Raw genomic sequence first — 19,127 nt, 5'->3', positions numbered from 1 at the left:
GATCCCTTGAAGACTGCCTATGCCGATGCTAACTGACTATCCTTTTATGCCAAGTGACTATCCTATTCCTCTTCAATGTTCATGTTGCTAGCTTCTAAGAACATGGTTCTGGGCACCAGCACCAGTGCCTAAAGCCCAATTTTTCTGCTCCTGTTTAACAGGGGTGTGTAATTAAAATCTTTGCTGTAATATTTTGCAGCTGGGCTCGTTCCTGCGCTCCAACTAGAGTATCTGTGAGGGGTTGCAGTGTTGTGACAACACCACCACACCACCACCAAAGGCCCAATTTTCTGAGTATATAGGGCAAGCCCCTACTTTCAAATATGCAACTTACAAATGACTCCTACTTGCAAACGAAGGGAGACAACAGGAAGTGAGAGGAAATCTACCCCTAGGAAGGGAAATTCTCTCCTGTAAGAGTTAATATGGGAAAAAGGTGTCTCCTCCACAGATTTATCACCAATTCTTGTTTCCCTTAAAAAACCCAAATTTTTAAAAAACAATTGTCATTTGGACAGAAAGTGAGGTGAAATCTTCTGAAGAGGAGCACAGACAGTAAAACAAATGTTACAGGGGTGATAACCCTTCCCTATGTTTTCCAAAAATCTTAAAATAGATTTTTTGGCTGGAGCTAAACACGTTAAAAATGTACCCATTCAAAATGACAAACAAATTCTACTTAACAACAAACCTACAGTCCCTGTCTTGTTTGCACCGCCTGTATACTGCTGTTCAGAGTTTATAGGGCCTGGGGGCCCAACGCCTTTTCTTTTTTTAATTTGGGTGCGGGGTTCCCCTTAATATCCATACAAGACCCAAAGGGCCTGGTAATGGACTGGGGGGTACCCATGCCGTTTGTCTCACTGATTTTCATCCATATTGCCAGGACCCGACATTACATTAAAGACACAAGCAGTTTTAAATGACTTTTTTCCTTTAAAAATGTCATTTTGTGCAGGGACTGTTCTAATCACTGGAAACACGCGTCACTTTACAGGCATACTATAGACACCCCCCAGGTACGATATTTAAAGGAATATTTCACACTTTTATTTTTTCACTTTAAGCATTATTAAAAACACAGCTCCCGAAAAAACGGCCATTTTTAAAACTTTTTTGTGCATTGATACATGTCCGCTGGGGCAGGACCCGGATCCTTTTTATGACAATAACTTGCAAATTAGCCTTTAAAATTTGCACTTTTGATTTCTCTCATTTGAGTCCCATAGACTTTAACGGTGTTCGAATGTTTGCGCAAACTTTCGGTCCATTCGATTGTTCTGGATGCGAACCGAACCGAGGGGGGTGCTCGGCTCATCCCTAGTCATCACATGCCGTACAGAGTCATCACATGCTGTATAGTGCCATCACATGCCTTACAGTGTCATTACATGCCGTACAGTGTCATTACATGTTGTACAGAGACATCACATGCCGTACAGTGCCATCACATGTCATACAGAGTCATCACATGCCGTACAGAGTCATCACATGCTGTATAGTGCCATCACATGCCGTACAGTGTCATTACATGCCGTACAGTGTCATTACATGTTGTACAGTGCCATCACATGCCATACAGAGTCATCACATGCCATACAGAGTCATCACATTCTGTAAAGTGTGATCACATTCCGTACAGAGTCATCACATGCCGTACAGTGCCATCACATGCTGCACAGTTTTATCACATGCCGTACAGATTTATCACATGCCCTACGGTGCCATCACATGCCGTACATTGTCATCACATGCCGTACAGTGTCATCACATGCCGTACAGAGTCATCAGATGCCATACAGTGTCATCACATGCTGTACAGAGTAATCACATGCTGTACAGTTTCATCACATGCCGTACAGAGTCATTACATGCCGTACAGAGTCATCACATGCTGTACAGGGTCATCAAATGCCGTACAGTGCCATCACATGCCGTACAGAGTCATCACATGCCGTAAAGTGTCATCACATACCGTACAGTGTCATCACATGCCGTACAGTGCCATCACATGCTGCACAGATTGATTACATGCTATACAGTGTCATCACATGCCATACAGAGTCATCAAATGCCGTACAGATTTATCACATGCCGTACAGTGCCATCACATGCTGTACAGTGTAATCACATGCCCTACGGTGCCATCACATGCTGTACAGAGTAATCACATGCCGTACAGAGTCATCACATGCCATACAGTGTCATCACATACCGTACAGAGTCATCACATGCCATACAGAGCCATCACATGCTGTACAGAGTCACCACATGCCATACAGAGCCATCACATGCTGTACAGTGCCATAACTTACCGTACAGTGTCATTACATGCCGTACAGTGCTATCACATGCCATATAGTGCCATCACATGCTGTACAGAGTCACCACATGCCATACAGTGTTATTACATGCCGTACAGTGTCATTACATGTTGTACAGAGACATCACATGCCATACAGTGCCATCACATGCCGTGCAGAGTCATCGCATGCTGTACAGAGTCATCACATGCCGTACAGAGTCATCACATGTTGTACAGAGTCACCACATGCCGTACAGTGCCATCACATGCCGTACAGTGTCATTACATGTTGTACAGAGACATCACATGCCGTACAGTGCTATCACATGCTGTACAGAGTCATCACATGCCGTACAAAGTCATCAGTCTATTGTTGACTCCCGTAGGTTCCGTGGGCGCATACAGTACCTGGTGCATTGGAAGGAGTACGGTCCGGAGGAACACGTTTGGGTCTCATCCTTGGACGTACATGCCCCTCTCCTCCTCCGTGATTTCCATAGATGTTTTCCCCTCAAGCCTGGTGGTCCTGGTGGTGATTTAACTGCACTTCTGTCTCATCTGATTCATGGTTTCTGACAATATAATAATCACAGTACTAAGTGTATATAATAATCATAGTACTGAGTGTATATAATAATCATAGTACTGAGTGTATATAATAGTCATAGTACTGAGTGTATATAATAATCATAGTACTGAGTGTATATAATAATCATAGTACTGAGTGTATATAATAATCATAGTACTGAGTGTATATAATAGTCATAGTACTGAGTGTATATAATAATCATAGTACTGAGTGTATATAATAATCATAGTACTGAGTGTATATAATAGTCATAGTACTGAGTGTATATAATAGTCATAGTACTGAGTGTATATAATAGTCATAGCACTGAGTGTATATAATAATCATAGTACTGAGTGTATATAATAATCATAGTACTGAGTGTATATAATAGTCAGAGTACTGAGTGTATATAATAGTCATAGTACTGAGTGTATATAATAGTCATAGTACTGAGTGTATATAATAATCATAGTACTGAGTGTATATAATAGCCTATAAGAGACATAAAGCTTCCAGTCCTGAAGTGGTTATCTATTTCAGTATAATGGAAATGAGTCAGAGATTGTATTACATAGGTTGCTCCGTGCTTTAGATGTCGGCATTGCAAATCCATCACATTTATGCAAAGTCAATCATGAGACGGATCTCTGAAGGCTTTTTCCATAATTCAAACTCTAAATATATCATTCTGTCTGCTATCACTGGACGTGTCCCGTCATCTCTGTCCGGAGATCACACCAAATCTCAACATGTTGTCTCCACACTCCTTATCTATTTTAGTCTCTTCAGTCTTGGGACTTGTCTTGGCAATCCCTTCTAACACTTGTATTGTGATGGGTAACCTGGACATCATCAGAAAGAAAGGGAAGTTGAGTCCCACCGATGTGATCTTTCTGGCTAAGGGAATTGTGAATATTCTTCTCCAGTGTATGCTGAGTATAGAGGGAATGATCCATGCCTTATGTCCGGCATTCTTATCTGTTAAAAAATGTAATGGATTTATGAACACATCACTTTACGCCCTAATGTATTATAACTTCTGGTTGACGTTCTGGCTCTCCACTCATTACTGTACCAGCATCACCAATCTCAGCTATGGGTTCTTCATCTGGTTAAAGAGAATTGTGTCCAATTTCCTGAGTCAACTTCTATTCCTGACAGCACTTGGGATGTTCATTGTGAGAGTCCCGGGCTCCTTAGCTGTCAATGCAGAAAGTACCCAGTCTTCTGAGAACATAACAGAAGACTCTTATAAAACTCTCCATGAAATGTTTTCCTATGTTGTGCCTGCAAACTTCCTGGGCATCATTCTGCCATTCTGCCTTAGTCTTCTGTGCCTGGTCCTCACTTTCTCCTTTCTGATCAGACACGTCTGGAGGGTGAAGAATAATGAATCTGGATCAACACGTCCAAATCTTCAGGCTCATGTCACTGCACTGAGGACAATCTTCTTCTTACTTCTCATTTCCACATTCTTCTGCATGTCTCAAGTGGACATTTTTTTTTTAAATTCCCCAACATTCCCAACAGTCTTTTGGAATTTACAAATATTATCTCCATCGGTGGAGGCTGCCGTCATCTTCCAGGCCAGCAACAAGTTGAGAAGGATCATTCTGAGAAGATTCTGGACCAGAAGCCAGAACACTGAGATTTAAAATATAGAGGATCCTTAACTTAAATGTTTACATATATATACTATAACCTTGTGGTTTGATAGTGTGATAGTGATAGATTTTTGCTTTGTGTGGAGTGTGGAAAGGTTATATCTCTTGCCTTGTTCAAATTGCTGTCTGTGTTCCTCACTTGGGTCATTCCCCCTCTTGGTTTGTCCTGGGGATCATTGTCACTGGTGTGGCACCCTTGTCCCTAGAACAGGGCTACAGGTAAATTTAGTGTGCCAGATTGTACTCAGTCTGGCTAATTTTTTAGTATTCAGTGATAACATGACTTTTGTTTATTCCTATTCTAAGTGTGGCTTCTCCTTTCTGTCAGTTTAGTTTATGATAAACATACTGTTCCCAGCCTATCATATTTGCAGCTAAGCATGCTGGGAAAAGGTATTTAATGGAATGAAGTCAGGTGATCAGGTAGTGTTCCCGCTCCCAGGGCTACGGCCTGGGTGGATGGTGTGTTTAGAGTTCATGGCTGCTAGGTCCAAAACCTGGGGTCTATCCAGCAGGTTGCCGGCTGCTAGGCCTAACCGAGGCCTATCCGGTAACGATGCTGGAGGGATGGAGTTTTAAGGAAGCACCAGAGGGGACTTTTCACGAGCGAGAGCCTATGAACTGGCTGGGCGGACTTCAGAGAAAACTCATCCAAGGGAATCCGCGCATGAAGCAGTGAGTAAAGTTTAGATGCTAGAGGAGACAGCTTGTCCTACAAAGTACAGATGTGCTGGTTCAGCTTAAGGGCTTTTATTCCTGTACTGCTGTCTGCCTTACTTTACCTATTTTTGTCTAAGGAGTCTTCCAATTAGGGATGAACCAAACACCCCCCGGTTCGGTTCATACCAAAACTTGCGAACAGGCAAAAAATTTGTGTGAACATGCGAACACTGTTAAAATCTATGGGACGTGAACATGAAAAATCTAAAGTGCCCATTTTAAAGGCTTATATATGCAAGATTTTGCCATAAAAAGTGTTTGGGGACCTGGGTTCTGCCCCGGGGACATGTATCAATGCAAAAAAAGTTTTAAAAACTGACGTTTTTTCAGGAGCAGTGATTTTAATAATGCTAAAAGTGAAACAATAAAAATGAAATATTCCTTTAAAAATCGTGCCTGGGGGGTCTCCTTGGGGGCAGCACAGTGGTGTAGTGGTTAGCACTTTCACCTAGCAGCAATAGGGTCACTGGTTCAAATCCCGATCACGACACCATTTGCCTGGAGTTTGCATGTTCTCCCTGTGCCTGTGTGGGTGTCCTCCGGGTACTCCGGTTTCCTCCCACACTACAAAGACATGCTGGTAGGTTAATAAGATCCTGTCGAAAAATTGGCCAAATATGTGTATGTTGTATGTGTATGTGTTTGTAAGCAAGTCAGGACCCCATGAGGCAAAGGACCACGCTATACTGCAGATGGACACCGGCAGCAAAAAGCGCCCTGAGACGATTCAGTTCGCATAGGTAGCACTATACAAGTCACTCATTCATTCATTCATTCATTTTTAGTCTGCCTTTAAAGTAGCGCATCTTTCCCATGTTTATAACAGTACCACAGCAAAATGACAATTCTAAAGGAAAAAATGTAATTTAAAACTGCTCGCGGCTGTAATGTATTCTCAGGTCCAGGCAATATAGATAAAAATCCTGCACCAAAAATTAAAAAAAAATAATGCATGTGGGTCCCCCCAAAATCCATAACGATATTAGGGGAACCCTGCGCCAAAAAAAAAAAAATGGCATGGGGGTCCCCCCAAAATCCATACAAGACCCTTATGCAAGAATGCAACCTGGCAGGCCGCAGGAAAAGGGGGGTTGAGAGCGCCCCCCATCCTGAACCCTACCACACACACATGCCCTCAACATGGAGAGGTTGTTTTGAGGACAAGGGCCGCTTCCCCACAACCCTTGCCCGGTGGTTGTGAGGGCTTATTGGAATTTGGAAGCCCCCTTTAACAAGGGGGCCCCCAAATCAAGCCCCCCCCCCCCATGTGAATGGGTATCAGGTACATTGTACCCCTACTCATTCACCAAAAATTTGTCAAAAAGGTAAAAATGACAGGAGACAGTTTTTGATCATTCCTATATTAAAAAAAGAAGAAATAAAATGTCCCACGATGTCTATTCATCTTTGATCACAGCGCCGACGATCCGAGAAAAAAATAAAACTCAAAAACTCTGCCTCGATGGAAGGCATCCCCGCGACTGCATCCTTTTTGCAGTAACAGCTCTTATATAGCTTATATACCCGGTGATTAGGGATGAGCTTCGTGTTTGAGTTGAACCCATGTTCGACTCGTACATCGTCTGTTCGCCCGTTCGCCGAATTGCAAATGATATGGGCCGTTCGCGCCAAATTCGTGTGGCGCGTCGCGGCTCACAATTCACTGCGGCATCGCAGTGCATTGCTGGCTGATGATTGGCAAAGCATGCACTCTGACCCGCATGCTTGGCCAATCACAGAGCCGTCTGAACAGAGAGCCGTAATTGGCCAAAGCCAAGGAGGCTTTGGCCAATTATGGCTCAGGGGATTTAGTACACGCCCCACACTATATAAGGCCGCCTGCACGGCGGCCCTGTGTAGTGTGTGTTCCGGCGTTCATTGAGAGAGAGAGAGAGAGAGACAGACAGTGTCATTTGATTTGAGTTAGATAGATTAGGCAGAACAGTCAGTCAGTTAGCTGCACTTACAGTGTATTGTGTATATATATGCATCCCAGGTGTTGCATATATATATATACACTGTATTCAGTTTAGCTAGATCCGTTCCTGTTATCCTCCTACTGACAGGCAGGCTTGTCTTGTTACAGTATATACAGCTACCTGAAGAAAATTGCTGGTGTTCTTTTGATCCTATTAGTACCACAGTCAGGCAGCTAGACTATTTACAGTTAGTGCAGTGCGTCCTGCTCACAGTGTTCATCTAAAGCTACAAGTTAGTGCAGTGCATCCTGCTCACAGTGTTCAGCTACATCCGTTCCTGTTATATTCCTACTGACAGGCAGGCTTGTCTTGTTACAGTATTTACAGCTACCTGAAGAAAATTGCTGGTGTGCTTTTGATCCTATTAGTACCACAGTCAGGCAGCTAGACTATTTACAGTTAGTGCAGTGCGTCCTGCTCACAGTGTTCAGCTAAACCTGCAAGTTGGTGTAGTGAGACCTCCTCACAGTGTTCAGCTAAAACTACAAGTTAGTTTTTTGCGAGCTCTGCACAGTGTTCAGCTAAAGCTACCTGTAGAAGGTTGGTGGTGTTCTCATACTACAGGCAGGCAGTTGATTTTGCTAGCTGCAGTATCAGTACATATATATATATATATATATATATATATATATATCCCAGCTTAGTGCAGCTACAGGCCATTAGTATGTCTGGAAGGCCAAGAAGGAGAGGCAGACAGTCACAAGCCAATAAGAGAGGGCAAGCAGGCTCTGTGTCTAGTGCTGGTCATGGAGACGGTGCATCCTCATCAGCACGTGGCCGTGGGACACGCTTGGCCTTTTTTTTGGCAGCTGGCCGTGTTGAGCCGCAACATGCGGAAGACTTGGTCGAGTGGATGACCAAGCCGTCCTCATCCTCCTCATCCTCTCTCACCCATGCCCAGGGTACTTTGTCTAGCAAAGTAGCAGCCTCTTCCCTCGGCTCAATGTCATCAGTGACTCCTTCCCTAGCCCCACCATGTCCTCCTGAGGAGTCCCTCGAACTGTTTGACCACAGTGTTGGGTACATGCTCCAGGAGGATGCCCAGCGTTTGGAAGGCTCTGATGATGATACTGAGCTTGATGAAGGCAGTAACATGAGCACGGACAGAGTGTCTCTGCGCGTTATTCAAAAAGTTCTTTGGTGTGGGCCTTTTTTGAGATGAGTGCATCAGATCGCACCGCTGCTATTTGCAACATATGTCTCAAGCGTATCTTGCGTGGCCAAAACATCTCCCGCTTGGGTACCACATGCTTGACCAGACATATGTTGACCTGCCATGCAGCTCGTTGGCAAGCGTATCTAAAAGACCCACACCAAAGAACAAAGAAGACCTCTCCTTGCTCCTCATCAGCTGAGATCTCCAACCCCACTATACCTTCAGTCCTCTCCGAGACCTGCACTGAGAGGAATGAAGGTGTAGAATTAGGTGTGTCACAGCCAAGTACTTGTGGGCAATCTGCTTTTGGTACACCGACGTCATATTGTACCAGGCAAATTTCCCTGCCCCAGCTGCTGCACCGCCGAAAGAAGTTTGCTCCCAGCCATCCACATGCCCAGCGGTTGAATGCTAGCTTGTCAAAATTGCTAGCACTTCAACTGCTGCCTTTTCAGTTGGTAGACTCTGCCCCCTTCCGTGAGTTTGTGGAATGTGCGGTTCCTCAGTGGCAGGTACCCAAATGCCACTTTTTCTCATGGAAGGTGATTCCGGCTCTCTACTGGCATGTGGAAGGCAATGTCCATGCCTCGCTGGACAGGGCGGTCAGTGGTAAGGTGCATATTACCGCTGACTCATGGTCCAGCAGGCATGGACAGGGACGTTACCTAAGTTTCACGGCGCATTGGGTGACTCTGCTGGCAGCTGGGAAGGATGCAGGACAAGGTGCAGTAGTGTTGGAGGTTGTTCCGCCACCACGCCTCCAAAATGCTAATGATTGTGACACACCTCTCTCCTCCACCCCCTCCTCTTCTTCTTCCTCCATGGCCTCTTCCTGTGCTTTGTCCTCGGAACCAGCGGTGCTCTGTAGCCGTTCAAGGGGCTACGCAAGTACGCAGGCCAAAAGATGCCATGCGGTGCTTGAGCTGGTGTGCTTGGGGGACAGGAGCCACACTGGGGCAGAGGTTCTGTCAGCTCTGCAGGGGCAGGTTCAGAGGTGATTGACGCCACGCCAACTTAAGGCAGGAATGGTGGTTTGCGACAATGGCACCAACCTCCTCTCTGCCCTCTGACAGGGACTAATGACCCATGTGCCCTGTTTGGCTCACGTCCTTAACTTGGTGGTGCAGCGGTTCCTGGGCAGGTACCCGGGCTTACAGGATGTCCTGAGGCAAGCCAGGAAAGTCTGTGTGCATTTCCGCCGGTCATATAATGCCAGTGCTCGGCTGACGGACCTCCAAAAGGAGTTTAACCTGCCCAAGAACCGCCTAATCTGTGACATGCCCACCAGGTGGAACTCAACATTGGCCATGCTGCAGCGGCTGCACATGCAGCAGAGGGCCATCAATGAGTACCTGTGCGACTATGGCACCAGGACAGGGTCAGGGGAGCTTGAGTTTTTTTCCCCACGCCAGTGGGCCATGATCAGGGATGCATGCACTGTCCTGTCACCATTTGAGGAGGCCACGAGGATGGTGAGCAGTGACAGTGCATGCATCAGTGACACTGTCCCCCTTGTCTACCTGTTGGAGCACACGCTGCGTGGAATAATGGACAGGGCACTTGAGGCAGAAGAGAGGCAGGAAGAGGAGGACTTCCTTAGCTCTCAAGGCCCCCTTTATCCAGACAGTGTTCCTGCGTGCCCGCCGATCACACAGGAAGAGGAGAAGGAGGAGGAGGAGGAAGATTGTGTCAGTATGGAGGTGGAGCCTGGCACTCAGCATCAGCAGCAGTCTTTAAGGGATCAGTCCCAAGAAACACATGGACTTGTACATGGCTGGGAGGAGGTGGCTGCGGATCATGTCGTCCTTAGTGACCCAGAGGACTCCAGGCCGAATGACTCAGCAAACCTACGCTGCATGGCCTCCCTGATCCTGCAAAGCCTGCGTAAGGATCCTCGTCTTCGTGGTATCAAGGAGAAGGACCAATACTGGCTGGCAACCCTCCTTGATCCACGTTACAAGGGTAAGGTTGCGGACCTTATCTTGCCATCGCAGAGGGAGCAGAGGATGAAACATCTTCGGGAGGCCTTGCAGAAAGGTCTGTGCAACGCGTTCCCAGAGACTGGGAGGTTACAAACTCCTGTTTCTGGACAACGTGTTGCTGAGGCTTCGGTCAGTCAAAGAAGGAGCGGTGGAGAAGGTGGCCGTCTGACCGATGCGTTCAGACAATTTTTTGGTCCGCAGCCCCAAGGTATGATCAGTTCCAGCAACCATCGCCAGCGTCTGTTTTACATGGTGCAGGAATACCTAGGGGCAAGATCAGACTTGGACACCTTTCCCACCGAAAATCCTCTGGGTTACTGGGTCTTGAGGATGGATCACTGGCCAGAGCTTGCACAGTATGCAATTGAGCTACTGGCCTGTCCTGCATCCAGCGTTCTTTCGGAACGCACATTCAGTGCTGCTGGAGGCGTGGTAACCGATCACAGGTTGCGTCTGTCCACTGACTCGGTCGATCGACTGACCTTCATAAAAATGAATCAGTCTTGGATCACCACCAGCTACCAAGCACCTGATGCTGATGTAACCGAATAATTTTTTTTGAAATCTCAGATCCCTTCAAAGACTGCCTATGCTGATGCTGAGTGACTATCCCTGAGTAATTATCCTCTTTCTCCTCAATCATCACGCTGATAGCTTGTAAGAACATTTTTGGTTCTGGGCGCCACCACCAGTGCCTAAGGCACAATTTTTCAGCCCCTGTTTAACAGGGGCGTGTAATTACAATTTTTGATGCAATACTTTGCAGCAGGGCTCGTTCCTGCATTCCAACTAGAGTGTCTGTGAGGGGTTGCAGTGTTGTGGCACCAGCACCAGTGCCTAAGGCCCATTTTTTCTGCCCCTGTTTAACAGGGGCGTGTAATTACAATTTTTGATGCAATACTTTGCAGCAGGGCTCGTTCCTGCGTTCCAACTAGAGTGACTGTGAGGGGTTGCAGTGCTGTGGCACCAGCACCAGTGCCTAAGGCCCAATTTTTCAGCCCTTGTTTAACAGGGGCGTGTAATTACAATTTTTGATGCAATACTTTGCAGCAGGGCTCGTTCCTGCATTCCAACTAGAGTGTCTGTGAGGGGTTGCAGTGTTGTGGCACCAGCACCAGTGCCTAAGGCCTAATTTTTCAGCCCCTGTTCAACAGGGGCATGTAATTACAATTCTTGATCTAATATTTCACAGCAGAGCCCTGTGAGGGCTTACAGTGTTGTGGCCACAGCAACACCTAAGGCCCAAATTTCTGCTGAGTATATAGGGCAGGACCCTACTTTCAAACAACTAACTTACAAATGATTCCTACTTGCAAAGGGAAGGAGACAACAGGAAGTGAGAATAAATCTACCCCTAGGAAGGGAAATTCTCTCCTGTAAGAGTTAATATGGGAAAAACATTTCTCCTTTCCACTGATGCTTTCCAATCCATTGGGACAAAAAGTGAGGTGAAATCTTCTGAAGAGGAGGAAAGACAGCAAAACAAATGTCACAGGGGTGATAACCCTTCCCTATGTTTTCCAAAAAGCTTAAAAAAGATTTTTTGGCTGGAGCTAAACACGTTAAAAATGTACCCGTTCAAAATGACAAAGAGATTCTACTTAACAACAAACCTACAGCCTGTATACTGCTGTTCAGAGTATATAGGGCCTGGTGGCCCCACGCCTTTCCTTATTTTAATTTGGGTGCGGGGTTCCCTTTAATATCCATACAAGACCCAAAGGGCCTGGTAATGAACTGGGGGGTACCCATGCTGTTTGTCTCACTGATTTTCATCCATATTGCCAGGACCCGACATTACATTAAACCCGCAAGCAGTTTTAAATGAGATTTTTTCCTTTAAAAATGACATTTGGTGCAGGGGATGTTCTAAACACGGGAAACACGTGCCACTTTACAGGCATACTATAGACACCCCCCAGGTACGATATTTAAAGGAATATTTCACTTTTTTTTTTTTTTACTTTAAGCATCATTAAAATCACTGCTCCCGAAAAAACGGCCGTTTTTAAAAGTTTTTTTTGCATTGATACATGTCCCCTGGGGTAGGACCCGGGTCCCCAAACCCTTTTTAGGACAATACCATGCAAATTAGCCTTTAAAATGAGCACTTTTGATTTCGAATGTTCGAGTCCCATAGACGTCAATGGGGTTCTAACGTTCGTGCGAACTTTCGGTCCGTTCGCAGGTTCTGGTGCGAACCGAACCGGGGGGTGTTCGGCTCATCCCTACTGCTCACCTCCACCAACACAGCTACTCCTGGTGATCATTGTCACTTGGGCTGGAAATGGTGAGAAAATCCTAAATTTGGAGTTTTCAGCAGAGCAGGAATAGAGGGGACACCTGTTCTCATGACAATTCTCTAAGAGGGGTTTGCCATGATTTTACCATAATCTCATGTTGTGTGTACAGGGCAGGAAATGATGAGGAAGCGGTCAAATGGACACAGAGGAAACAAGCCTCCCTAGACTCCTTAATGATTCAAATTGTCTGTACTTACCTCCTCCCTCACTACCTGTAGTCCAGACAAAAAAAATAGTACTGGACTGACACACCTGGACATCCTATAGAGCTGAATGGGATGCGTCTCCTGTTTTTGGGTATTCCCCACTCAAGCCTATGGGATGTTAGTGCTCATCACTGGACAGGATGCAGACAATGAAGGAGGCCACAGCCGTCAAAGAAGACCTGTTGAGAACCTGCTGGAGGTGGGGAATCAGATCTAGGTGTTGAGGGTGGGAAACATTTGATATACATAATCACATTTTTATTCAGGCTGAAAAAGTTTTACCAATAGAAAAACATGAATAAAAAAATGTAAAATCTTCTTATATACGGCCCTGCACCCACTGTTGATCTTGAGCAGGGATATGCAATTGGCGGACCTTCAGCTGTTGCAGAACTACAAGTCCCATGAGGCATAGCAAGATTCTGACAGCCACAAGCATGACACCCAGAGGCATGATGGGACTTGTAATTTTGCAACAGCTGGAGGTCCGCTAGTTGCATATCCCTGATCTAGAGGAAATAAAGCAAACCCTTATAAAGCATGGTCCAATTTGCTTCAACTGGGAAACATTCCTCCCTGATCCTCTAAGGCACACAGTCAACATTCTATGGTGTTATCACTTATAAATATTAATATAATACAACATCCAACTTTTTTTTAAACAATTAACTGAGATGATTAGAAGTAGCTCCTACGAAAGTCTGTCAGTTAGGCACCCTATTCCTTTGGAGGTTTTCCCCTTTCTACATCCATAGTCTAGGGCAGTGTTTCTCAACCAGTGTGCTGTGGCCCCCTGGGGTGCTGTCTGGGTTACCCTCTGAATCAGCGATGAGTTACCATGATGTTGGCAGGCGAGGCAGCAGCACCATAATGACCAATGTCCATGTGATGGGGGACTGCTTAATTGGGAGGCTCTTTAAAGGCAGAGCTGTGTGATTGAGTGGCTCAGTAAAGAAGAGACTGTTTGGGTGGAGCTATGTCTTCAGGGACTCTGATGCTATGGGGGACTCCAATGTGATATGAGTGAAACCTAGGCAGTAGAAGTAGACTTAGATAAGGGGAATGGGTAGGGGGGTATTAGGGTTAATGGATATCTCAGCCGAGAAGCCGGTAGGTTGTGATATGGGTGGAGGGGGGGAGGACAAGAGGAATTGGGGTCCCTAGATGACCTAGGTGATGGGAAGCTCTGATGTGATGGGGGGACACTGATGTGATGGAGGACACTGATGTGAAGTGGGCTTTCGTGTATAGTGGTTTCAGGGTTTTTCTGATTTTAAATGATGAAATGTGAAGTTGCCTAGTTCTCAGATGATCCCCATCTTTTCTGGGGTCACGTATATATTTACCTGTAATAATCCATATTCCCATCACACACGTTCCTGGAGAAAGCTCTATGGTACTGGGTGTTATAGCACTGGAGACTGGATCATAAAAGCCTCAATGAAGATATTTGCCAGCACACCATAGAGCTTCAAGTTGAGTCCAAATGGTTTTATTATTAAAGCATGATCAAATCATAAACATGAAAGTGCAACATTTTGGAGTCACGCAGGACCCCTTTGTCAGTCATCATCATCACATGTCTGACGAAGGGGTCCTGCGTGACTGTGATCATACTTTAATAATAAAACCGTTTTGGACTCAACTTGAAGATTCATGGTGTGCAGGCAAATATCTTCATTAAATATATATTTATCTATCTTAAAGCTTGTTCTACATACAGATTTTTCATACGGAGCAATTAGTTGCAAGGACATATTTCATACAGTGGACATGTTTATCCGGAAACATCATTTGTAGAAAAAGGAATTTTTTTTAAAGTCAAACTGGTTCAGGCAGTATGAACGCTGTTTACGGGAAAGAAAATCCCATATCCTCTTCTTTTTGGAGGGCATTAACTAACCAGTTGGATGAATAACTTGTTCAGATTTGCGCTATAGCCGAATTACTGATTCCTATATAAATGACACTGACAGGGAAAGGGGTTAACACTAGGGGGCAATCAAGGGGTTAAATGTTTTCCCTCGTGAGTGTTTCTTACTGTGGGGGGGGGGTGGGACTGACCAGAGGAGGAGACATATCGAAGTTCGTAATTACTACGAACAGCAGATCTGTCCCTTCTCTTCTGTCAGAATGGGGATTTGTGTGTTTACATACACAAATCCCCGTTCTGGCTCTCGTGCCGGCGATCGCATGTGGCCATAGGACATCACGGCCGTCGGCCATGTGCATCGTGCCCAGACATGGGCACTGCCAAAAAATTCATTCATTTGTTTTCGTTTCATTGTTTTTTTCTTTTCATTTTTTTGGTCATTTGTTATGATCGCAATTTGTAAATTCGTACATTCGTACATTCGTAAATTAGAAATTTCGTAAATTCGTAAATTTGTAAATTCGAAAATCCGAAAATTTGAAAATTTGAAAATCTGAAATAGTAACTAACTATAAAATTAGATATAAATATTGTAATTTCCTTTCAAATTTGTCTGTTAGGGAACGTAACGAATACAAATTTATCCAAAGTTACGAATTAACCCGAAATAACGAATGCCGCATCTATACAAATGTAACCGGACAAATTAATAATAAATAATAATAATAAAAAGTTTTTATCATTATTATTTATTATTAATAATTCATTACGTTCCATTCGTCTAGATACAGCATTCGTTATTTCGGACAATTCATAACTTCGGATAAATTTATTTATTTTATTTATTTATTTCAGGTACTTTTATAGCGCTGTCAATTTACGCAGCGCTTTACATATATATATTATACATTCACATCAGTCCCTATACCCTCAAGGAGCTTACAATCTAAGGTCCCTAACTCACATTCATACCTATACTAGGGTCAACTTAGACAGGATCCAATTAACCTTCCAGCATGTCTTTGGAGTGTGGGAGGAAACCGGAGTACCCGGAGGAAACCCACGCAGGCACAGGGGGAACATGCAAACTCCAGGCAGGTAGTGTCGTGGTCGGGATACGAACCAGCGACCCTTTTTACTGCTAGGCGAGAGTGCTACCCACTGCACCACTGTGCCGCCCATAAATTTGTAATTTGTTACATTCACTAACAGCCAAATTTGAAAGGAAATTACAATACCTATAATTTAATAGTTAGTAATAGCTAAGTTATTATTAGGTAATTATTATTTCAGATTTCCGAATTTCCAAATTTACGAATGTACAAATTTAAGAATTTACGAATGTACGAATGTACGAATGTACGGATTTATGAATTTAAGAATTTACGAATGCATGAATTTACAAATTTTCTAATATTCGAATTTACAAATATTCGGTAAAATTTGTTAAACGGGTTTTCGTTAATTTGGATATTTCCTAATTAACGAATTTGTCGTAAATCGTTAAAAAACGAATTCGGAACGAAACAAATTGAACATGTCTAATCGTGCCCCTTTGGCGGCGCGCAGGCACGCACCTGCTACCACCCGTAAAGGTGGAGCTGTACACCTACGGTGACTTGTGGAAACGAGTCGACCTGCCGCCGTATAAGGACGGCAGCTGGTCGGCAAGTGGTTAAGAGGCGAATATATCAAAGATTAAAATAACAAATAATACCACAAACGCCCCGGATAAATATAGTGCACATCTATGCCTGGATGAAAGGGTTTTTGGGGAATAAAATGAGAAGCTCAGAGATAAAATGGATTTATCCAGGCCAATCTTGATCCATTCAGATCTATCCTGATCCATCCATCTTGATCCATTCATCTCTAGCTTGATCCATTATGATATCTCATCTTGGCCATCATCCTCTCTGTGAAGCTTCATATTCATCTTTATTACAATCACCATATTGACCCATCACCACCTCGTTCTCGAGGTCTTATCTAAGCAGTTTTTTACTGGATGTGGCTCCTAATCATGCCTAGATAACACGATTGGTAAAGTATAATTCCATAATTGAATTGGAGAAATTCCATCTTTCTTCTGAGGTTAAGCAACTGTGTGTTATTATCTGAGTGATAGATGTTTGCTAGTTTGATGTGATATCCTGCTTACGGTATCATAACCCCTAGGGTTTAAATAATTAAATCTAAGCTGTAGTAACACAGCCTGTAGACTCAGTCCCTTTATTCTGCTGCAGAGAAGCAAAGAGGACGGTCTGATAAATGTGGACCTAGTTGTCTGCTAAGATAGTTAGACTAAGTGGTCCTCGGTTATGGTTTTTACGAGTGGAAATGATGATTTAACTCACTCTGGTTCCCCGACATATCTATATTTTAGTCATATACTTGGGGCGGCACAGTGGTGTAGTGGATAGCACTCTTGCCTAGCAGTAAGAAGGGTTGCTGTTTCGAATTCCAACCACGACACTACCTGCTTGAGTTTGCATGTTCTCCCTGTGCCTGCATGGGTTTCCTCCCACACTCCAAAGACATGCTGGTTGTTAGAAAGTTTCTTTAATCTAATATCTAATATACATCAATTAACAAATATTAACAAATGCATGAATGGATTAGATCTTTACAGAATAATTGAGTTGTATGTATATATATATATATATATCTTTTAGTTATGGATAAAGTGAAATTATATAGACTTGTATACTTGTGAAAGTATACATATTGCTATAAGTTTCATAAACATTCCTATGGAGAATCAAACATGTGTTAGTAATTAGGGGTCTTGAGTTGGTTTCCTTCACCTTCCCCCATCACGTGAGAAGAAAGGTTTCACATTTCTTAAGAAGAAAAAGGTTGTGTATATATGAGAATTTAAGTTTTATATACTTAAATATTTCTTGGTTAGGATATTAATAAGAACATTGGGTTTTCAATGAATATAATATACAAACTGATTTATACCCCTTGCACACTAGGGCGATTTGCAGGCGCTACAGTGCTAAAAATAGCACCTGCAAAGTGCCTTGACACAGCCACTGGCAGGATGCTGAAAAAAGTCCTGCTAGCAGCATCTTTGGAGTGGTGAAGGAGCTCCTTCACCGCTCCTACCCATTGAAATCAATGGGGCAGCACGGCTATACCACTGGTTTTGCGGGCAGTTTTAACCCTTTTTCGGCCGCTAGTGGGGGGGTAAATCTGCCCCGCTAGTGGCCAAATACCCCTGCTAAAACGACAGTAAAGTGGCGCTAAATATAGCACCGCTTCTCCGCTGACGCCGCCCCAGTGTGAAAGGGGCCTTATATATTATTTGATTTAGATGTTAAAGGAAACTTATATTCTATACGTTAAATGGTTTCACACATTGTTCTTGCCCACTCCTCAGGAATGCCAATGCATAGAGACTGGGCAACTCCCACCATTACGTGAGGGGGGTTAAAGCCCACGATTTTCTGTGGGACTGCAAGACAAATGAGAACCTTAAACAAGCCTTTCTAGAGAGGAGCCGTCAGATTTTAGGAGTAAAAGTTAGGAACAGAAGAAAAGTTGGGAAGAGATTTACTGCAGAATTCATCTCTGTACAAGCACTCAAAGTCTGGTGACGTGTCGGTACGTCGCTGGATGGGAAAAGGTTAAAGAATTTGGCAATGAAATGTCATTTGCTGGCAATTTAAGGTGATTCATTTTTCTTTTTTGTTAATATAATTTTTACTGTAGCACAGTACACAACAAGAATTAAAAAAAAATAGGCAAAGTTCCCCCCAAATACATAATAGATGTTTTGAATCCAGTACCAATTTTGAGATCCCGCAGAAAATCCATACCAGACCCTTAAAGGCTAAGTTCACTTTTTTTTTCTTTTCTAAATTCCAGCTCTCCTATGTACCAATATAGCATTCATGTACTTTTTTTGCAAAAATACCAAAGCTTTCCATAAAATCTACAGACACGAACCTTACTGTCCTCCATCCATGTTTCCAAACCCATCTATTGCTTCTGTCTTATGTCCTTACGGACTGGAGGTCATGACACAGGAATTATTGTAATGCATAAAGAAAGGGGCTGGGATTGTGGTCACACCATTGCCCAAATATGGCCATAGCCATATCACCCCTGTCCTTGGTCCCATTTGTTTACAGAGACAGGCATTCCCGGCTATGGAGGAAGTGAGTGGGTCAGGAGATGTCAGTGGTTGGTAAGGACATAGCGGGGCTGCCAGCAGCCACCACTTCCTTAACAACCATTGAAAATATTGGCCAAATATGGCTGTGTGATTAGTGAATGGGCTGGGGACATGAAGGGTTGGTAAGGACACAGTAGCTAAAGCAGCCGTTGCTTCCTAACCAACCATTGACAGCTGGAAGC

At 44.0% G+C, this 19,127-nt stretch overlaps 1 protein-coding gene across 1 annotated transcript; it reads left to right on the top strand.

Annotated features, from left to right (window-relative positions):
- The first annotated feature begins 3,625 nt into the window (after nt 1–3,625).
- LOC141147413 (taste receptor type 2 member 7-like) lies at nt 3,626–4,531 on the top strand. Its single transcript, XM_073634647.1, has one exon. The coding sequence runs from the start codon at nt 3,626–3,628 to the stop codon at nt 4,529–4,531; it is 906 nt and encodes a 301-aa protein (XP_073490748.1).
- Nucleotides 4,532–19,127: the final 14,596 nt, after the last annotated feature.

This window comes from Aquarana catesbeiana, linkage group LG06, assembly GCF_042186555.1.
Source record: "Aquarana catesbeiana isolate 2022-GZ linkage group LG06, ASM4218655v1, whole genome shotgun sequence".
Taxonomy (NCBI): Eukaryota; Metazoa; Chordata; class Amphibia; order Anura; family Ranidae; genus Aquarana; species Aquarana catesbeiana.
This window is presented reverse-complemented; position numbering and strand designations above follow the sequence as displayed.

Bases quoted from the DNA above. Each gene is read 5' to 3' on its own strand.
- LOC141147413 (XM_073634647.1), top strand. From the start codon at position 3,626: ATGTTGTCTCCACACTCCTTATCTATTTTAGTCTCTTCAGTCTTGGGA.